At 36.6% G+C, this 23,142-nt stretch overlaps 1 protein-coding gene across 2 annotated transcripts in view; it reads right to left on the bottom strand.

Annotated features, from left to right (window-relative positions):
• Positions 1-1,451: 1,451 nt before the first annotated feature.
• Rpt2 (26S proteasome regulatory subunit Rpt2) overlaps positions 1,452-23,142 on the bottom strand; it is a 201,932-nt gene continuing 180,241 nt past the window's right edge. For both annotated transcript variants that reach the window (XM_090399687.1, XM_090399686.1), the window contains exons 11-12: positions 21,679-21,888; positions 1,452-1,664 (exon numbers count right to left, since the gene is read on the bottom strand). In XM_090399687.1, the coding sequence (XP_090255813.1) occupies positions 1,530-1,664; positions 21,679-21,888 (345 nt within the window). In that variant the 3' untranslated portion in view covers positions 1,452-1,529. The remainder of the gene's footprint in view (positions 1,665-21,678; positions 21,889-23,142) is intronic.

Raw genomic sequence — 23,142 nt, 5'->3', positions numbered from 1 at the left:
ATCAACAATAACATAGTCAATGAGAATTTTCTTATTCCTAGCCTCTTCTCTCCATGTGAATTTGTGCACATTTTTATGTTGGAACATGGTGTTAGTAACAACCAGTCCATGTCCTGAGCAGAAATCCAACAGATATTTGCCATTATTATTAGCTTTGCTCTTTTCTCCAAATTTTCTCAAAATATTTTTGTATGTCTCACAATCATTTCCTACTCTGCTATTTAGATCCCCAACAAGGACCAACTTTTCCTTTTTCATTGTCAGTTGCTTTTTCTAAAGCCTCAAAAAATTCCTCCACTTCTACCTTAGTAGAACCTTCTGTGGGACCATAGGCACAAAATAAGTCTCATTGTCCAGTTCTGCATTGTCATATTTGCCCACATTACTCTACTTGAGACTGACTGCCATTCAAGAAGATTAGCCTCGTATTTTGTGTTGAATACTGTGGCTACTCCTTCTTTTCCTTGATTGTCATTGCCTGAATATAACATTTTGTATTTATTGCTCAGAAAGATCTCACCAGTTTTGGTCTTTTTTTGTTTCAGTCACCCCTATTATGTCGATCTGGTACTTATCTAATTCCTCAGCTAGCTCCATTTCTTTGCCGTTCAGGCTTCTTACATTGATAGTACCGATCTTTAACTCTGGTGATGTTGAGTTGGGGTTTGTTTTCAGATTTGTTCCAGTAGCTGACTTTTCGCCCTGGTTCCCTGGCAAAAACAACGGGGGCCTTGTTTAACTGGGCGACGCCCAAGCCGGCATGAAATTTTGTCATGTTGTACCATCATTTTTTATTTTGGTTTAACCAATAAGAATACAATTTGGTCGGCTAAATCCCAAATTGCCAGCCCATCCTCGTTCGTTCAGTATCCAAGTAGATACCCAACAGGGTGCATCACGAGAAGGTGAGGATTGGACATTAGGTCAGAAGCCCTGGTCGGTTCTCTCCGCATTCCTTTAAAGGCTATGTGGAGGTCTCCTCTCAGTTATACAGCTTTGACCCTTAAGCACCCCTAACCGTTCTTTAAATTTTATTTATCAACTTTATTAAGACTGGTTGCTAATATTTGTTGCAAATTCTCTTTCTTTTATCCTAAAATACTGAACTTCATATGTAAATTGATATACATGTTATTTTTGGCTATAAAAATTTTTATAAGCCTCCAGTAGTTCAGCATCTTGGAAATATTTGAAGCCAAGTATAAGCCAAGAACCACAAAGAATTTAAATGAAAGTAAATGTAATTAATCAGGTTTATGCGAATGAAATTCCATGGTTGTGAGGGGGGCACTGAACCAAACATGTTAAGGAGAAGATGAGTAAAGATATTATCACTTGTTTAAACATCTCTCATGCCTGTTAGGCAAAATATAAAAATTTAACCTTTCACAATGCATTCTCATATTCTTTAATTCACCCTGATATTTGAAAGAAAGCAAATAAACAATTAGTGAAAAATTATAGGAAACTTTATTACTACAATTAAATATTACAATGAAGACAATGCTTATTAGGCATACTGAAATTTGTTATAGATATAATCCTTCTGGTGTTCCTTCCTTTTTTCTATACAAAACATTTTCCTTTGATTTGCGGAAATCTTCATTTGTGACTTTCATTCTTCGCTCCCGAAGTGCCATGAGCCCGGCTTCTGTACAAATAGCCTAAATGGAGGAAAAGCAAATGCAAGATGCTTACAAATTGTGCTACATATTACAATTTAGATATAACTGGAGTATAATTTCTAATTTGAGAGCACAAATGGAACTTTCAAATAAAAGTTTGGCTGTGGACAAGTTTCAAATAGTATTTATAACCAGGACACTTGTGTTTGAGATGCTGTATTATATTTATTAAGAACAGTGCACAAACTCAGAACAGCACATGCAAACATGAATAAGGCAATACATGAGGGTATATACTGGGATAGGAGAGAACTGTGTGGGTGGTGGGTGCATTTAGTGTGTTCTTCTGCAGGTCATTAGAGCTAATATGATTTTGCATTTTGATTTATTTCCTATTTAACTACAGCATATGAAAAATTGAACATCACAGATGTATGTTGTAACAGAAGACAATCACATCATGTCTGATATGCAAATTTTTCATATACTGTAAATATATGGAATAAAATCATCAAAATGTGTAATTGCATTAGTGATTCCAGTTATAAGAAGTAATGCCAGCCTTTTTCAGATGTGAATAGCATCTCTCTCTCTCTACTGGAGGCTCTGAATTCAACTGTGGCATGGATACTGAATACCTTTTTTTTTTTTATGTGTGAGACCACCACAGAGTTTATTAAAGGTCTGAACTGGTATTATAAAAATATTGGGGTAGGGATATTAAGCCACACGGATCATTCTATGAAAAAAATCTACAAATCTGTCAACAAATTAGCAGACATGGATCAAATATACCAAACCACCTTATATGTAGAGCAGTGATTCTCAAAGTGTGGTAGACATATCCCAGAGGATACATGAAAAGTTTTTATGAGAGTCAAAGGGTACTTATTTTTTTTAAAGTTTCCTTTTTTTCCTGTTATAATTTTGTAATTGGTTGCAGATAAGTGCAAGTCCAATCTATAATCAATTTTTCAATAAATAAAAAATCAAAAAGAATTTTTAAACAAAATGTGTCCTCCACATGTCAACTACCTCCATTTGAGTAGCATCTAGTCACGTGTTTGTAGCAGGATCCAACCACGAGGTTTGAAGTGTTCACATTAACAGTTCAAGCCCCATAGTTGGACCTCTCTGCTAAATTTCAGGATCATTTGTATCTTAAATTTTAATGGTCCTCAGAAATTTTTCACCACCCATCTATGGCTAAAAATAACAAATACAGAATAGGATTTAGCAAAATAGCTTCTTCCCACCAGAAACGATTTCATTCATCTCATTAAACTTTTTCATTACTGAAAATTTGAATTTTTGTTTCTATTATATGTATACATTTGTTTTGTATAAATAACATATTAAATAACTAAAACAATTGCTTCACAAATGTTATAAAATAAAGCTTCACAATTATTCATGTTAGGATGAAATGTAACTTCTCCCAAATTGCCTTGGTCTGAGAGAGGGGAGGGGGTATGTGGGTATGGAAAGTTTGGGAAACATTGATGTAGAGGAAATGACTTCATTCTCTACATCAATGTTTCCCAAACTTTTAGCCTTATCAGACAACTCTACATAGCTTTTGTTTCCTTAGTAATTAAAATAATGAACTGTGAGAACCGCTCCTCTCTCAAACTGTTTTACTTGCAATTTCTTATATCTATCTGTAAACAAGCAAAACTAACAGATTTATTTTATATAATATAATATCCTTCTGTTAGGATATTATATATTTCTTTATTATAGCCAGATTCAAATTGTCTTCAGAGCTTATGGAATCTAAAGTTTGGTAGGGGATGTGTTGGTCTGCACTAGGGATGCATCGAATATTTGGTTTTGATTTGGTATTCGGTCAACTTGTTGTATTTTTTAAATATTTGGCTTTGGCTAAATCAATAGAATTCCTATTAGATGCATCATAACAAATGCAACAAATTGGGGAAAAGCCTTCCCTTATCTTGCACCTTTATGAGTGGTGCAAGATAAGGGAAGGCTTTTTACTTGTTATAGACAAGTTTGTTATAGACACTTTTTTGAGGTTTTTATTTTACTTTATATTATGTAGTCTTAAAAGTTCATTATGTTATGAAAATTGAAAAATAGTACATACATAAATAATAATAAAAAAAAACAATATTTGGAAGTTTTACAATTTATGTGAAGATTCAAAATTTACAAACAAAATACAGTAGCCCCCCCTCATCCACAGGGGGATATGTTCCAAGATCCCCAGCGGATACTCAAAACCGCAGATAGTACTGAACCCTATATATACATATATATATATATATACACACTATGTTTTTTCCTATATATACATACCTATGATACAGTTTAATTTATAAATTAGGCACGGTAAGAGATTAACAATAACTAATAATAAAATAGAATAATTATAACAATATACTATAATGAAAGTTATGTGAATATGAATGGAATCTCAGCAACCTCAGCATATGACTTTTTCTTTCCTTATGAAGTTGAAAACTTTCACCTTTTCGCTTAAAGGAAGCATTTTATGGCTTCTTTTTGACATATCCGAATTTCCTGCATCACTAGTATTGCGCTTTGGGGACCATTATTAAGTAAAATAAGGGTTACTTGAACAAAAACACTGCAATGCTGTGTATACAGTGCAGCATGAATATACTGGACTAAGGGATAATTCATGTCCCGAGCGAGCTGGAGCGAAGTTTAAAACTTATGAATTGTTTATTTATGGAACTTTCCCTTTTAATATTTTTGGACTGGGATCGATTGCGAGTAACTAAAACTGCAGAAAGTGATCCCATGGATGAGGTGGGGGGGGGGGTCTACTGTATCTGGGTAATACAGAAAAAAAGGAAATGTAAGCATAGTGAAAAATTTGTAAAACAAAATGAAAGAACAAGTAAACAGTCAGAATCGAAAGGAAATCCACCAAAACAAACTTTAACATTAAAATGACCAACTATTGTTCTGTGATGACTGTGACAGAGGTTACCACATGTACTGCCTTACTACACCACTGTCCAAACCATTTGAAGGTATGCTAATTATTAAATTAATTTGTATTAGCATTGATATGGTTACAAAAAGGGTGCATACAACTTTGCAAGTGAACAGAGAATAACTTGGAAGACATACACAAGCTGAGTGAGTGTCATAATGTAGTGAAATATCAATTTTTGGTCACATAACTTTATTACTAAATGACACCTAACTAAATTAGCAAAACAAGTGTTCTCTGCCAGATTGGCAGGAAAAACGACCCAGAGGAATACCCAATTGATACAGTACAATGTGCCTTAGACGATAGAAATATAAGATCTGATAATGTTGGAGTCTTGACAAGTAAGTAATGATGTAAATTTTTCATGTATTACTATCATATCCTGTACACCCCTTGAGGGTACACAGCAGGAATTTGATGATGATCTAACTAGATGGCATGATACGTCACACCATTTGAAAATGGTAACATCTGAAAAGGTGCACCACTAGACATTTTTAATGTCTAGTGGTGCACCCTGTTAGTTACCTGCCTGGATACTCAATGAATGAGGATGGGCTGACAATTTGGGATTTACCCCACCAAATTGTATTCTTATTGGCTTAAACCAAAATGATGGTACAACATGACAAATTTCGTGCTGGATGGGGCAACGCCCGTTTAAACAAGGGGCCCTGTTGTTTTCGCCAGGTAACCAGGGCAAACAGCAAAAAGCCAGCTTCAGGAACAAATCCTGAAACACACCCCAACTCAACATCATCAGAAATCAAGATCAGTACAATAAGAAGCCTGAATGGCAAAGATATGGAGTTAGCTGAAGAATTGGATAAGTACCAGATCTTTCATTATGAACAGCATAGACCTCATAGAAAAAGTAAAAGATATACACATAGATCCTTCAGATATATTAGCGAGTTTAGATGTAGTCAGCCTTTTCACAAAGATTCCAAGAAATGAAACAGTAAACCATCCTAGAAAATCTTTTTCCACCGGACAGTGTACAGCTCAACAAAAATTGCATAAAAAACACGTTCTTCCTTATGAAGACAAACTCTGGGAACAAAAAGAAGGACAAGCAATGGGTTCACTCCCTCTTACCAGCTCTAACAAACCTCTACATGGAAAATTTTGAAAATAAGGCTTTACAAAACTGGCACCAAAAATATGGCTCCGCTACGTGGACGATATCATCATCATCATTTGGCCAGGAAGAGCACTAGAACTGACTACATTTTATCATCAAATTCCTGATATATACCATCAAGGGGTGTACAGGATATGATAGTACTACATGAAAAATTTACATCATTACTAACTTCCTATCTACAATTTTCCTCCAATTCAGTCCGTTACCTGGCAAGAGTCCAACATTATCAGATCTTATATTTTTATCTTCTAAGGCACTTTTTATATCAATACACCTATATCTTGGTCTTCCTCTGGGTCCTTTTCTTGCCAACCTGACAGAGAACACTTGTTTTGCTAATCTTTCCTCTCCCCTTCTGTTTAAGTGACCATACCACCTGAGATTAGCTCTGCTAACACATTCCTGGTTGCTGACAATGTCAAGTTCTTTCCTAATATCCTCATTTTTAATATGATTTGGCATTGATGCCATCTGTTCATGCCCCTAATCTTTCTCAGGACTCTCATATCTGCAATCTCTTGTCTTTGGTCAAGTGTTTTACTTCTAACCCAGCTCTCAGATCCATAAGTTAAAACTGGTTTGAACACTGTCTTGTATACAGCTAATTTATTGTTTTGGCTAATTTCTCTCTTATTCCATATACATTTATTCAGTTGACTTCCTCCATACCAGCTTTGTTGATTCTATTGTCTATTTCCATATTTAATTTACCATCTTCACTAAAAATCGTGCCTAAGTAGCTGAAATGTTTTACTTGTTCTATAGGTTCTGATATTTTCAGTGCTTCTGCCTGTTTTCATAGCCTTTGTCTTGTTATTACTGACCTTCATACCATATCTATTACACAGTTATTCAATTTAGTCAGGGAAACTTGTAGCGGATTTATTTAAAAGTTAAATTAATTTAAGTATAACATCATCTATATAAAGCAAAGAGCTGAGATTAACACTCCAATTTTGATATCATGTTTAATACCACTTTCCTTCATAATGTGATCCATATAGATAATGAATAACAGAGGGGATAATGTACATCCTTGTCTCACACCAGATTTAACATTAAACCATCTTCCTGTACTTCCTTCAATTCTAACTGCTGATTTACAACTCAAATAAAGACTAAGTATTGCTTGATATAATGCCCCATTAACACCATATAACTGTAACGTTGGAATAACTTCTCTCTTGGCACCTTGTCATATGCCTTTTCCAGATCCACAAAACTTAAATACAGATCTTTCTTATATTCCCATGTTTTCTCAACTATCTGTCGTAAAGTGAAAATCTGATCCTGACAGCCTCTATTTGGGCTGAATCCAGCTTGTTCTTCACCAAGCTTCTCTTCCACAATCCTTCTCAACCATTTCTCAAGTATTCTTGCATACATCTTACCAGGAACACTCAGTAATGAAATGGCTCTAATTCTCACATTGTTTTATTTCCATTTTTATATATGGGTACTATGAGAGCTCTACTCCAATCGTGATGGAATTCGTCCCTCTGTCCAGGTCTTCTGAACTATGCAGTGCAGCCACTGTACGACTCTTATACCTCCATACTTGAACATTTCTGGTCGAATATCATCTACTCCTGCTGCCTTTCCACGTTTTAGGCTTTTTCTACTTCAAGTATGGATATGTATTCCTGGTCAGTGTTTTTTTTACCACTGTGCTGTCATCACTGCTTGTTTACTTTTACAGTTTTTCAAAGTAATTATTCATATTTCAAAGATATCTTTTTCTATATTTTCATGTCACCTTTATCATCTCTAATTCCTTTTACAGTATTCTTTCCTCCATTTCTGAGCTTCTTCAACAATCTCCAGAATATCTTGCCACCTTCTTGATATTTTTCTATGTTCTTAACAAAAAGTCATGGGAGGACTTTGACTGGTCAGTTTTACACAGTGTTTAGCTTTCTTACATTTGTCTCTGTATTCTCTAAGAGCACAAGCTGATTTATTTGCCAGGAACTTTTATGCTTTTAACTTCCTGTGTCCACCATGAAGTTCTGATTTTTCTATCCTTACAGACAACCTCACCACATGCCTGTCTGGCTGAATCAATCAGTGTTTTTTTCAGGGCTAGCCACTGAATCTCCAAGGTTTGGTTCCTGCTCTCAAACTCTTTCATTTTTTCATGAATAATATTTGTGTATTTTAGTATACAGTTCACATCTGAGAGCTGATCAACTCTTAAAACTTTCTTACATGTTCTTCTTTTAAAGACTACATTTCAAGACTATCTTAATAACTTACATCCTAACATAAAATTCACTCTGGAACTAGAAGAAAATAAAAATCTTCTTTTCCTATGCATCCTTATAGAAATAAAGGAAAGAAAAAAGATTATCATTCTTCATCTATAGAAAAACCAACAAACACAGGAAAATTTCTGAATGCTACTTCACATCACCACCTCAAGCAAAAAATAGGCCTAATAAAAACCTTAAAGGATAAAGCATACAACATCCCCAGTACAGAAGAAATACAATACGTAACACAGATCCTACAAACTGAATTGTTTCAATATAAGTTAAGAAAATTCTCAATACAGCATCTACAAGAAACTTAAATAAACAAGATTTCAAGAATGCAGTCACCCTTTCTTATATCAAGAATGTAACAGATGAATTAGCCAAACTTCTCTACAAATAAAACATCAAAGTGACTTTACTGCCACTTGAAAAAATATCAAGATCTCTTCATCCTCTGAAACCGCTACATCACCCAATGAAAAAGCCAGGGGTTTATAATATTCACTGTTCCTGTGGCATCTGCTATGTGGGCCAGATGGAGAGACTGGGAGAAATCCGCATGAGTGAACATCAAAAGAACATACAAAATAATAGAGAACATAAATCGGGATTGGCATTTCACACACCTCTATTGGTCTGATATACTCTGCGATAGAACAAACGTCCTATATAGATAAGAACTGTTTCACAAGAAAATTCAAAGAGGCAGCAAATATGATTAAAATTCCTACGCAATGCAACAAAAACCAAGGTCTGATTTTAAATCAAGTTTAATCATCGTTTATTAAAAATTTACCAATTTCAGAATTCGGACAGAGTGAGCGTGAACCACAGAACATGACAACAAATAGCATCGTCTCCAGCTAACACGCATTAACGGTTGTATAGATCTGTTATTCAGTTGTTTAACGAACTGTTTTGATGTTCACAATACCAACAAATGAACTAATTTTCATAATTTCTAGTACTTTGTGCTTTAAACGTTCTCTTTACCGTTGAAGATGTTAGTCTGACAACTAACGAAACTTGTTTAGTTTTAAAAACAGTTTTCTTTAATAAACATGTGGTTCCAAAACTAGAATAATTATATTGAATGTCTTAACCCCAGAAACCTCTGCAGGAATAAACTAAATATCGTACAATGTGGTGAAAGAAAATCCGATGTGGCACATTCGTTAGGATTACTGCAGTCAACTTTAACAACCATACTTAGTTAATCAGAAAAAATAAAACAGTCTTCTCAGAAATGTACTTACAGCAACAAAATTAACTTGTTTAAGGAGTCCAATTTTAGAAAAAAATGGAGAAAATGTTAAGTTTGTGGATAGATGATATGTCATATGTGTTAGATCCTGAATGGAGGATTTTCTAAGAAGTTGTTCATTCAGAATCTAACATGAAAATTTTAACTAATTTAAGATAATATCTGCACACCAGCAGAAAGTAAGAAAGACCTTGTTTGTTGTATATGATAATGTGCATTAATATGTGTAATGTATTAGAAATATTTGTTGTCAAACGGAAGACTAAATTAGAGATTTATGTCAAATTAGTAATTCCATGAAAAAGAAATATAAGCTTAAATTTGTGTCCTATTAAGCCATCTAAAATAACGTAAGTTGCCAGGCAGGTAATGAGTAAGAGTTCAAAGGTTGCGTCCGAAATGCACATATCGATCGTAATGCCAGAGGCTACAGCTTACGCAGAAAGTGACTTATGTGCACTTTCCGCGAAGACAGCACCTAACAGCAAAAGGGAGAGCAAGGGATCATCTTAAGGGCATTAAAACTAAAGGGTCGTGCAAAAAAGGATACAGCAAAAAGAGGGTGCTAGAACACAGAATATAAGGCAATGCACACCATATTGCGAGGCTTTTTTTTTTTTTTTTTTTTTTCCCCGGATTTTCATCTCAAGGATTCTTGACTGGTGCTCGGAGAAAAGACGAGCCAGGGTTCTATGATGTCAGACAGCGGGCCGTTTTCCTGATCATGTTGAAGAAGATTCCACGTGGAGCCGTACGCAAATCGTCAGCCTATGCAGAATCGTGCCAGTCGCTGGATGTCCCATCGGAAAGGAGCAGAGATAGCCCTTAGTCGCGGCAGAAACTAGTTCGAGTCTGGCAGCAGTAGAAAGGACGACGTAGCCAAAAGGGCCAGGTGCCGAGATAGCCAATCGAAGGATGACCAGAACAACACGTGATAGTTAATAGACCTTCGGAAAGAACTGGGTAATGTAGAGATCTTTGTTATATGTTACAGAAGTAATAGAAGATAGAAATTTGTGTTTGATTAAGTAATGTGGACAATCTTTTAGAGAACTTTGATAAGATTTCGTATTTTGAAACGCTAATTCTGTTGGACAAGGAATTTGTCAGGAACGAATCTCTAATTGAATGTGACTGAAATGATAAGTGTATTTTGTTTAGTAGATAGCCTTAACTGAGAAAGCAACAAGCAGGGCCGGATTTAGACTTGCTGAGGCCCTAAGGTATACAAAACCCAGAGGCAACCCTACTGTTTTGAATTACATCAGCTGGTCTTTTTGTTTTTTTATTTGAGGCTCCGGCAGATTGCGAGGCCCTAAGCTGTAGCTTTTTTAGCTTATACATAAATCCGGCACTGGCAACAAGTTGTGTAATATGTACTTTATCAATAGCATGCATGCATGAGAGGATCTTAATTTAGTGTGATATTGTCATTGCTTTCCATTAATTTTGTATAATTAACATTTTGATCTGTCTAGGCGAATTTGATTAATTTAGAATTGCTTAACTGTCTTAGCATGAGATTTAACTTAGCAAGAGATTTGGAAGTTTTAGTATTTTGATTCAATTTAGTTGTACTTGTATTTTAGTTCCAATAAACATGTTTTATTGCATATGCCTGAGTCATGCCTGAATTCGAGATATCAATTTACCACTTATGAAATTAGAGCCTTAGCGGGAGAAAGTTTAGATATATATATATTTAAGTAATAGATCATTGGTCATGACTGCAAAGTACCAATATCTCTTTAAGTGTATGTTAGAGTGTATACCAATGAATCTAGGAATATTTCCCTGAACTTGAATTAATTCCTGTTATAGGATACTGGCTGGCGCAGTATAATACAAATTTGCCAGTATCCGAAAAGGGAATATCCCTAGGTCGAATCAAGTTAGACTACACATAAGAAAAGATAATAGAGGTTAATGAGGTATATAAGTTTAGAAATTAGAGAGAAACAATGATGTAACATATGCCTTTAACTCAAATGGTGATTCAAGGAAAAGCATTATTTTTGTTTAATCACCTGAAATCTAAACAAACTGAAGAAATTGCAGAAAATTTTATAGCTTCTAGTGGTTGGTTTGAAAAATTTTAAAAATGGGCCAGAATTCATAATGTAAAATTATCAGGAGAAGCTGCAAGTGCAGATGCTGAAGTTGCGAATAAGTTTCTAGAAAAAGTAAAGGAAATAATTAAACGTGAAAATTTTTCACCAAATTTGGTGTTCAATGACGAAAGCAGTTTGTTCTGGAAACAGCTACCATCGAAAAACATCATTTCTATTGAAGAAAAATCAGGAGCTGCGTTGAAAGTAGACCGTTTAACCTTACTCTTTGGATCAAATGCCACTGGTGATTTTAAATTAAAATTGTTATTAGTTTACCATTCGGAAAATCCAGGGGCATTAAAAGGTAACATAAAAGCGAATTTACTTGTAATATTGAAAGCTAATAAAAATGTGGATTACCAAGGAGTTATTTACTGATTGGTTTGTTAACCATTTTTGTCCAGAAGTGAAACGGTATTGCCAAAGAAATAATTTTGAAAAAAAAACTGTTTTGTTGTTGGACAACGCTCTAGGACATCCTAATGATCTTAACAGTACATTAGACACATGCATTCCTGTCAAATTTGTCATTCTTCCAGCAAACAGAACTTTCCTGATTCAACTGATGGATCAGGGAGTAATAGCAACATTTAAGCTTATTATTTGTGTGGTATATTAAGCAATTTAACTAGAAGATAAAGAGCAAATGTCAATTAAAACTTTTTGGAAAAACTACACCATCAAAGACAATTGAAAACATTAATAGCTCTTGGAAGAAGTCACTCAGAAATGCTTAAATGGAGTTTGGTGCAAATTATGGCCAGAAGTTGTGCTAGAAGAAGAAAATAACATTCAAAAGATTAGAAATGAAGTTATCCAGATGGCTCAATCAATAGGTTTCGAAAATGTCAATGAAGAGAATATAAAAAATTTATTAAATGCAGATGATGATGGTTTTTCAGTGAAAGATTCAGAAAAACTTGTTAGCAACAAAGCCAAAGAAAATGAAGACGAAATTAAAAAAGTTCATACCGAAAAAGTGTTAGTAACTAAGCATTTAAAAAGGTACTTGAATGACATTAAAAGCGTTTTAAATTTTTTCAGTGAAAAGAAAATGATCCTGATTTATGAAGAAGTGTTATCGTTAAGCGATCAGTGTTAAATGCAATAAATCCGTATAGACAATTGTTAAACGAAAGAGAAAAAAGCATAAACAATCAACTTTAGATTCGTATTTTAAAATGACATGATTTTATCTTTGTTAGGTATGTAATATTGCCTTTTTATTTAATAAAGCTTTTCTTTTTTCAAAAAAAAATCTTTCATTTTCTTTACATATGAACATATCCCTATTATTGCCACAGTATTTTTATTTCTGAGAACCAAGTTTCGTTTAACAAAGTAATTTTGTGGAATGCATCCTCTTTGTTAATCGAGCTATGACTGTACTATATTGAGCCAAGAGACTTTAATTTGGAATGAATGAGATAATACTATGGGGCAGGTTATGAATCCAGTTCTATTCTATAGTCAAATATAGAAAAGTTCCACGTTTTTAAAATTTACCAAAGAGCTTATGAGAAATTTAAGTTTTTGTAAGCGCTGGTAAATTTTTTTCTCATTTGGCTAAAAAATATGGATGAATCCTTAATATCCAAATTGATGCCAAGAGGCATCAATTTAGAATTTTTATATTTACACTTTTAATATTTGAAAGTTTCCTTACAGTTATGGGAAGCAAAAAAATTATTTTCGCATTTTATCAAAAAAACCTAAAAGTCTTCATTTTTGCAATGTAAAAGAATCCATAATAAACAGAAATGGGAGATATTAAAGATCCATGCTTATTTCAAATACAAACTTATTTATTAATTATTGACCATTTACGAAAAACAAAACTACATTAGAGCCCACCAGTTTCGCCAGCAAACTGTCTGACTTTTTCGAGGCGTTTACTAGTAAATGCAAATTGAAAGGAACATAAAAAACGTTGTAAACCAATTAGTAGCTAAGGTTACATGTTCGCGTGACAGAGAGGACTTATTGTTCTTATTCATTATCACGCATGCGTGTTTGTTGTAAACATGTAATGTGATTACCTGGCTAGCTGTAGTTCAGATTGATTTAGAGAGAGGATCAAGTTTTTCCACGAACTGTTTAGGATTGCGCCCTGATTTCTGTTGAGGTTTCCACCGGTTATTAACACTATTGTGGCTTCCTTGAATAAACGATGTCTGTAGTCGTCATCCAGATATGGCATGGAGCTGTTTTGCCACTCTATCGTGTGGTTAGATGTACAGAAATGATGTGCTAAGCCAGAAGAGATACTTCTGTTGTGGTTTACATCACCAACATGTTCTTTTTGTCTGATTTCTAAACTCTGTGAAGTTTGTCGAATGTAGGCAAGACCGCAAGAGCAAGGAATGTAATATACTCCAGGATATTTGTAGAAAGGCACCTTTCTTTTGGGGATCCTAAAACTTGTCTGATGCTGGTGGTTGGTTTGAAGACCACTCTGATGTTGTAGGCTCTTAGTATTCTGGCTATTTGATAAGAAATTGACTTGATGAAAAGGATCACTACAGTAGAAATGTGCTGGGAACGTGATTCTTCTTGTCTGGGGTTGTCACTGTATAGATAACTTTTGATGATGTTTTGAGGATATCCATTTTGTGATAATGTGTTGGCTATTAGTGAGAGTTCAGTCTGTGTATCCCCCCCCCCCCTTCTGATATAAAATTTTTCTGGCCCTATATTTCAACATGTGGATAATGCTCAGTTTGTGTGTCTTGTGATGGTTTGAAGTATAATTAAGATATCTTCCAGTATCTGTGGGCTTTCTGTAAATAGATAATTTGACACTATTTGATTGTTTCTTTATCAAGATGTCTAAAAAATGTAGTTGGTTGTTGTTTTCCACTTCCAGAGTGAATTTTATCTTGTTATGTATTGAGTTGATTTTATCCACAAACGATTTTAGGTTTTCAAAGCTGTCTTGCCATATAATGAAGATATCGTCAACATATCTCCACCATGTAGATGGTCTAGGGAAGACTGTAGAGAGAATTTCTTTTTCAAGTTTTTCCATGAAAAGGTCTGCACAAGATGGTGATAGTAGGCCTTCTAATTGCTGGAAGTTCAAGACAGGATATTGTGATAGTACCACATGAAAAAATTTACATCATTATTAACTTCCTATCAACAATTCTCCAAATTAATCTGTTAACAATCAGGACTCCAATATTTGCAGATCTATTTCAGTCTTTTAAGGCATTTTTAAGATCTAACTAGGTAGATAAACTGAAAATGCACACCACAGTTTCAAAAGAAAAATGAACAGGGGAACAAAAAGGTGTAATTTTGGTTAAATAATTTCCTTACTTTTAAGGAGTAACCAAGATATGCAATGGATAACCTAAAAGTGGATTAGTTTAGCATTTCTTTGAAACAAAAAAATATCATTTGATCAGATGGAAAAAACCAAGCTGTTACAGAAATCCCATTCCACATTTAATAACTTCACTTTGAAGCAGCCAAGCTCTACAATCGCTGGATATTGTAACAAGAACTGATGGATTTATTTTGAACACCTTTTGACAATACTGCCTTAGCCCTCTGTCAGCTTGTAAGTGCTAATTATACATCAGTCTTGCCATAAATACTGTTACAACTTCCGCACACCCTTACACTGCCCACAGAATTGCGCAGCCCAGTTCCATAAGTGGTGCTGTGCACAGCCCATATTTGCATGTTTATCAGTAGAGAGAGAGAGAGAGAGAGAGACTTGTCTAGCGGTACAGGTTAACATGCAGTGGGGAGATTATGAGAACCATGTAGCTTAATAGTTCTTCTCAAAGTTGGAATGGAGCCACCTGTTATTTTAAATATGCTAAAAATGTTTTGGATATCCTCTTCACAGATAAGATTTTCACCATCGAAGAGTTTAATTGTCAAAACAATTGGGTATATGGCCTGGATGGTCGCACAGCACATGCCTTAGCACTGGGAATCAGAGAAGTCACCACCCTGCACCAATGATAGTTTGGTGAATGGGGGGAGAGGAGATGATGTATCAGAGGAGGTGGGGGGGGGGGGTCCAAGTTGCATTCCTGAAAGAAAGAAGTCAAAATTCACCAAAGTGTATCAAGACACTGTGCTGGAACCTGAACAACATGTTTCACAGAAGGCAGTGGACTTTCCAACAGGACTCAGCCCCTGCACACAAGAACCACACAACAGTAGTTGGAGGTGAATATACCTGACCACATGTTACATCTGATTAGCTGCCTGAAAGTCCAAGTCTGAATTTGTACTCAGAGTTGAGAGAGAGTAGCTTGCAAGAGATGGCACCACAGCATTGGCAGCCTGAAGGAGGATTAGGAGCGAGCAGCAGCAGCAGCAGTGTTTGCATTAGATGTGGTGTTTGCGGCCATCAATATGTGGCCTCACAGACTTTGGGTATGCATGAAGGCAAAAGGGAGCATTTCAAACATTGAATCTGATAGCTGTAAACGATTTACTGATAGATTAAGGTTTATGTGCTGTTCAACTAGTAACGGTATTTATGGCTAGACTAGGTAGAGGATAACCATGAAAAGTGCAAGTCTTGCATGGAGCTAGTGATTTTCCTTGTTCTTTATTATTATTATTATTATTATTACCACGGGCTACTCCAGGAGTCCTTAGACTCATCAAGGGAGGCCCTAAACATCATGTTCACACAGCTGTTCAACATTTTCACAGTATCTATCATACCTTGCCTTGAACTCGCTCACTGTCATAGCACCCACAACAGACTCTGGCAGCTTATTCCACTCATTTACCACTCTAAAAGTAAAGAACCCAGCTCTAACACCCCTGCTAACCACGCTCTTGCCCAACTTCCATTGGTGTCCCCTAGTTCTCCCACCACCAGTCCTGATCTCAAAAATATCATCTGAATTAATCCTATAGAATCCTTTTAGCAATTTGAATGTCTCAATCATATCTCCCCTTTTTCGCCTATCAACTAGTTTCTGCAACCCACAAATCTTCAACCTGTTCTCATATGGTTCATTCCATAGACCTGCTATCATCTTAATCACTCGCCTCTGGATCCTCTCAACCTCCTCCCCATCAAGAAGGAACCGAGGTGACCAAATCTGGGCACAGTAGTCGAGATGAGGTCTTATCAGGGCTCGGTACAGAGGTACAATAACTTGTTTTTCTCTGCTCGTCAAGGTATTTTTCAACAACCAAGTGAGTTGATGAGCTGATTTAGCTACTTTCGCAATGTGCCCCCTAAACTTCATCTCCCTATCCACCATTATTCTTGTTGAGCAAGGGACCTGGTTGAGTATACCAGGTCCCTTGCAGCTGTAAACTGTCCTACTTTGGCCAAACAGGCAGGACAGCAAATATCAGAATCTCAGAACACAAGGATTACATCCGATTTCACCAGTACAGCCACTCTGGGCTTGCAGACCACGCTCTGGATACTCGCCACAGAATAAGATGGAAGAAAGCCACAGTAATACACCGCAACAAGTTCAAGTATGAAAGACTATTCATGGAATCAGCCTCGGCCCTTAGGAACATGCCAAACCTCAACAAATTTGGATGCATGAAACTGCCCCAAATTTGGGAAACTTTTATCAGAAGAACTTCAGCCCAAAGGCCAAGAACTACCAATATAGCCCGTCAGGGGGCACCATCAGGACTTTAGGAAAACGCTAGCTTCAGTCTCATTTGCTGTTATTAGTACTTGTGTGCACGTGTCTTTTTAGTAAGTTCCCAAGAAGATGGCAACGTGACGTTCGCCGAAATATCGGAAAGTGTATATATTAAAGTTTATTTAATCTATATTTCCAGTATACGCTGTCAATTCCTTAAATATTAGTTATCATGTCTAACCAGCGTATAAGCCTCTCAACAAGAATAATGATCATCCACGGAGATCTCTTCGCACGCAAGGCCCACCATTACGGCAAACTGAGGCTGAAATTATCCAGACAACTTAACCGTCTGGCATTCCTAAAACGCTGCCGGGATAATCATGTCATCCCGAACTGTGTTAAATTTAAACACCGCTTCATCTCACAGAAAGCTCTCTGTATTTACAACCGCGCTAGCCAGGCATTACTTCGGGAGCAAATTACCGCTACACGCGGTTCCCTAGCCGACATAAACAGAGCTATATCAATGCTAGAAAATGAGCTTTCACTTACGCTGAATCACAAGCTTTGGTCGATCCTACATGACGTCTCGTGAACGGCAGCTAAAAAAGAATTTGAACGAGTACGAAGCCGACATATCAACAAGTTTGATAAATTAACAAAGAACTCGGCGTCCAAACTACAAACCAACACTGTTGTTAACCTATCGTCAGCTACCTTAAAGCCAGAAGCACTCCACGCTCTGTCACGTGGTCACAACTTCGCCATTGCTCCTAGGAAATTACCGGCCGAGGAATTAATGATTCAAATTGAACGCGGGATTCGCCAACTTCCAACCCACATCGCCAACGACATTAGATTGGATGTAGCCTGTGTTCTCAATAAAGCAAAACCTCCAAAATCCAACATATCCATTAGTGAATACAAGGCACTACAAGAATTGAAGAGAAACAAAAAAATAGTGATCACCAAAGCGGATAAGGGGAACGCCACTGTGGTACTCAATCTTAAAGACTACACAGGTAAGCTCAAGGCTTTATTATTAGATCGTTCCACTTACCTCCCCATTGATTACAATCCCACAACTCACAAATTAGAAAACTCCATAGGCTCCTTAAGAAGGTCACTTCTTGGCCTATGGAGATTACCAACAGACTAAAACCCTATAACTCTAGACCCCCCCGCATATATGGGCTCCCAAAAATACACAAAGAAAATGTGCCATTACGTCCCATAGTGGATGGCATTGATTCCCCCACTTACAAACTAGCCAAGCATTTAGCCAAAGACTGGCAATACACCATCACACATAAAAAACTCAGCCCACTTCAAAGCCAGTATAGAAAACCTTACACTCCAACATAATGACATAATGGTCAGTTTTGATGTCTCCTCCCTATTCACGAATGTCCCCCTCAAAGAAACCTTAGAGCTAATCCAAGCTAAATTTCCTCCCGATATCTCAGCCCTATTTCAGTTTACAATGAACTCAGGCTATTTCGTTTGGCAGGAAAAATTCTACAAACAGATAGAGGGGACAGCCATGGGTTCACCACTTTCCCCACCCCTGGCCAACTTCGTCATGGAGATGTTTGAAGAGAAAGCCTTAAACTCAGCCCCACAAAAACCTACCATATGGCTGCGCTACGTTGATGATGTTTTCGCTATTTGGCCACATGGCCCGGATTCACTCCTCTCCTTCCTAACACACTTGAACAACCAACACCCTAGAATCAAATTCACCCTGGAAAAAGAGGAAAACAATAACCTCCCCTTCCTAGACACACTAGTCACCCGCCAACCTGATGGAACCTTGGTTTTCTCAGTTTATAGAAAACCCACCCATACAGGCAGATACATTCACCAACAATCCCCCCCCCCCTCACAACAATATGGAGTTATTAAAACATTATTCAACAGGGCAAAAATAATCTGTTCTAATGATCAAGCCCTAACCACTGAACTAAATCACATCCGTGACACTTTCTCAGCCAACGGCTACCCCCTCCAAAAAATACTTAACCCAGTTATCCACAACCCACCACCCCCTCCCCTTCACAAAAAAGATTACTCTAAATCCATCACTATTCCCTACATCAGAGGCACCTCGGAAAAAATCAATAAAATCTTAAAAAAACATGACTTGACCACTTGTTACAAACCACACAGAAAACTGACATCCCTTATCCACTCCACCAAAGACCAACCACTTCCCCTAGACCTACCTGGTGTATACCAGGTCCCTTGCAGCTGTAAACTGTCCTACTTTGGCCAAACAGGCAGGACAGCAAATATCAGAATCTCAGAACACAAGGATTACATCCAATTTCACCAGTACAGCCACTCTGGGCTTGCAGACCACGCTCTGGATACTCGCCACAGAATAGGATGGAAGAAAGCCACAGTAATACACCGCAGCAAGTTCAAGTATGAAAGACTATTCATGGAATCAGCCTCGGCCCTTAGGAACATGCCAAACCTCAACAAATTTGGATGCATGAAACTGCCCCAAATTTGGGAAACTTTTATCAGAAGAACTTCAGCCCAAAGGCCAAGAACTACCAATATAGCCCGCCAGGGGGCACCATCAGGACTTTAGGAAAACGCTAGCTTCCTAGCTTCAGTCTCATTTGCTGTTATTAGTACTTGTGTGCACGTGTCTTTTTAGTAAGTTCCCAAGAAGATGGCAACGTGACGTTCGCCGAAATATCGGAAAGTGTATATATTAAAGTTTATTTAATCTATATTTCCAGTATACGCTGTCAATTCCTTAAATATTAGTTATCATTATCCCCATCCACCAACACTCCCAAGTCCCTGGCCTCATCAATCTCTTGGAGTACAGTTCCACCAATGTGGTATACTGCTGCTAATCTTTTCACTCCGAAATGCATAACCTTACATTTTGTCACATTAAATTGACATCCATTCTCCTTAGTCCAGAACTCCAATCTATCTAAGTCATCTTGCAAGACTTTGACATCTTCTGCATTCACTATCGCCCTACCCAACTTTGCATCATCAGCGAACAAATGAACTGTCCCACTTAGACCCTTCCCTATATCGTTAATGAACAGATTAAACAGCAGTGGTCCAAGAACAGAACCCTGTTCTTGGACCACTGGACTTGGACCACCACTAGTCACAGGCCGTTTTTTGGACTCTACTCCTGAATAAACTACTCTTTGATATCTCTCCATCAACCACCGAGCTATCCATCTCACCATCAACCCTATATCCATTCCCATATGTTGTAGTTTACAACATTTATATCACTTCAATCTGCCTTTTGTTGAACACTTCTTTCAAGTGCCTTAGATAATGCTATTTTGAGTTATCAAAATGTGTTGGTGTGCAAATATTTAATTATTTATTTCATTCCTTGTTAACTATAGTTTTCTTCAAGAAAACTTCAATATAACTGATGTTATAATTGAATTAAAATCAATTAAAAGATCTGACAAATAATTCACTTATGTGGAATAAAACTATTGGTAGAAAACTAATATCTTAAACTAAGGTTGGTTGATTGGTAGAGCCTCTGCTACTCATAACTCATGCAAAAAGTAAAGCAAGTTTGAGCATGGTTAGTAGTTGGAGGGATCAATCGTTCGATGCTGTTGCCACACTCTCCCTCGAAAAGTCTTTGGACTCCCTGAAAGTGTCACAATAATAATAAAAAACTACTGAGAGTGCATTCTGGGAAATGAACTATATGAGCATTGAGAAAGTGACAAGAATATAATGTAACATAAGCCTCTTAATCTTTATGAAATAATAAGTTTAGTTTAATCCTTTATCCAAGTGTGAGCAAACAAAGTTTGTGCCTGAAAGTATCTTCAGGACTGGGGTAAGATAGTACAACACCAGGCAACTCATTGCATAGGTGGAGAAAGCTCTCCTCACTCCTGTCTCAGTATCTCCCATAATGCAAAGCACATCTCCTTGCGGATATGTGTAATGCTATGCATTAAGGCAAGGGCCACTACCCATACCGGTTTCAACCTTTATTGAGGTCTCGTCAGTGGGAGCCAGGCCCAGCAGTGGAGACACCAAGGCAGAAGCAATGAGAGGTCATTCCAACCTATAGGAGTTGCCAAAGGGTGTACAACCACCTTATTATTAAATTACTCCAGATTCAGAGAGAGATGTTGAGAGTTTATTTTTCACTTGGTTAGACTATGATAAGTTTAGTTTAATCCTTTATCCAAGTGTGAGCAAACAAAGTTTGCACCTGAAAGTATCTTCAGGACTTGGGTAAGGTTAGACTATAATAAGTTTAGTTTAATCCTTTATCCAAGTGTAAGCAAACAAAGTTTGTGCCTGAAAGTATCTTCAGGACTTGGGTAAGGTTAGACTATAATAAGTTTAGTTTAATCCTTTATCCAAGTGTAAGCAAACAAAGTTTGTGCCTGAAAGTATCTTCAGGACTGGGGTAAGGTCTTACCCCAGTCCTGAAGATACTAACCAACTGAAAAATAAACTCTCAACATCTTTATAAAATCTTTACAAAAGTTATGTTGATATCATGTTTTCATCCAATAAATCAAATTTTCTTTAAAAACTAAATGAAATATATATATATTTTTTTTAAGGAGATATATTCAAAGTTTGCAACTGGACTAACATTTACTCAAAAATTAAATGACAAGAATGATAAGTTCCTTAATAGTGTAGTTTAAGATAAGCTTACTTTAATATCAGCCCCTGAAAGATCATCTTTTGCCATTACCAAGTCATCAATATTTACATCTTCTGCCAGTGTCATTCTAGCTGTGTGAATGGTAAATATTCGCCTTTTAGTTTTCTCATCTGGTAGTGGAAATTCAATTTTTCTGTCAATACGACCTGGTCTTATAAGTGCAGGATCTAGAGTCTCAATTCGATTTGTTGCCATAATTACCTATAAAATATTACAAAAAAATTACTGAATTAACATTAAATAAATTCATTGCAAAAATTTTACAAATATAATATAAATATAATTTTACAAAATTATATTTTTAATTGATTGACATTCATCTTCAACAACTGCTCCAACAGCTGTTACATCTCGGGTGTGTGTGTGGGGGGGGGGTCAAAACTCTCCATTTCTTTCTATTCTCCAATATTCCTTTTTTCCAGAATACTCTTCCTCAGACCAAGTTTCTTTATCTTAAATCTTCTCTCAATATGATCTCTCCACCATTTCCATGGTCTTTTGTCCCCACTTTTCATTTCCCTTCAAGTAGAACTTGAAGGGAACACTTTCTCAACCAATGACTACAACCCCCAAAAAATTCAAAAAATATTAAAACCAGTTAACCCCCCCCCCTCTTTCAGAACAAAGATTATACTAAATCCACCAACATTGCCTATATCCAGGGCACCTCTGAAAAGTTAACCAAAAATCTTTAAAAAAATATGACCTGACTTCTTTTTATTAACCATATAAGAAATTGGCATCTCTTATCTGCTCCACCAAAGACCAGCCACTTCCTCTGGACCTACCTGGAGTATATCAGGTACCTTGCAGCTGTAAACTGTCCTACTTTGGCCAAGCAGACAGGACAGCAAATGTTAGGATATCGGAACACAAAGACTACATCTGGTTTCACCAGTACAGCCACTATGGTCTTGCAGGCCATGCTCTGGATACCCGCCACAGAATACGTTGGAAGAAAGCAACGTTATTATACCGCAGCAAATTTAAATACAAAAGATTGTTCATGGAATCAGCCTCATAATTTGGGTGCATGAAACTGCCCCAAATTTGGGAAGCTTGCATCTTGAGAACTTCAGTCCAACAGCCAAGACAACCCAATATAGCCTGCTAGGGGACACCTTTAGGACTCTAGGAACAACGTTAGCTTTTCTCTTCTGCCTCATTTGCTTTTTGTAGTGCCTGCGTGCACATGTCATAGTTTCTTTTAATTAATATTCCAGTATATGTTGTAAATTTCTGAAATAATTTCATAGTCAAGTTCTACTTGGTATTCATTCATTCATTAATTTTCTCTACATGTCCAAGCAAAAGCAACCAAGCATTTCTTTAACACTTTCTAGTCCCAATGGAATCCTAATGTCCAATTTTTTATTCTACCATTCTTTGTGGGTTTTTTTTGCCATCAGTATCCTCTTGTGTTGCTATTTCTTGTATTCTACTTTATGTCTTTAA

The sequence above is a fragment of the Typopeltis vanoorti genome, chromosome 10 (genome assembly GCF_054136105.1).
Source record: "Typopeltis vanoorti isolate ZY-2024b chromosome 10, IOZ_Tvanoo_1.0, whole genome shotgun sequence".
Lineage (NCBI taxonomy): Eukaryota > Metazoa > Arthropoda > Arachnida > Uropygi > Thelyphonidae > Typopeltis > Typopeltis vanoorti.
Note: the sequence above shows the minus strand (reverse complement) of the source record. Positions and strands in the feature narration are given on the sequence as shown.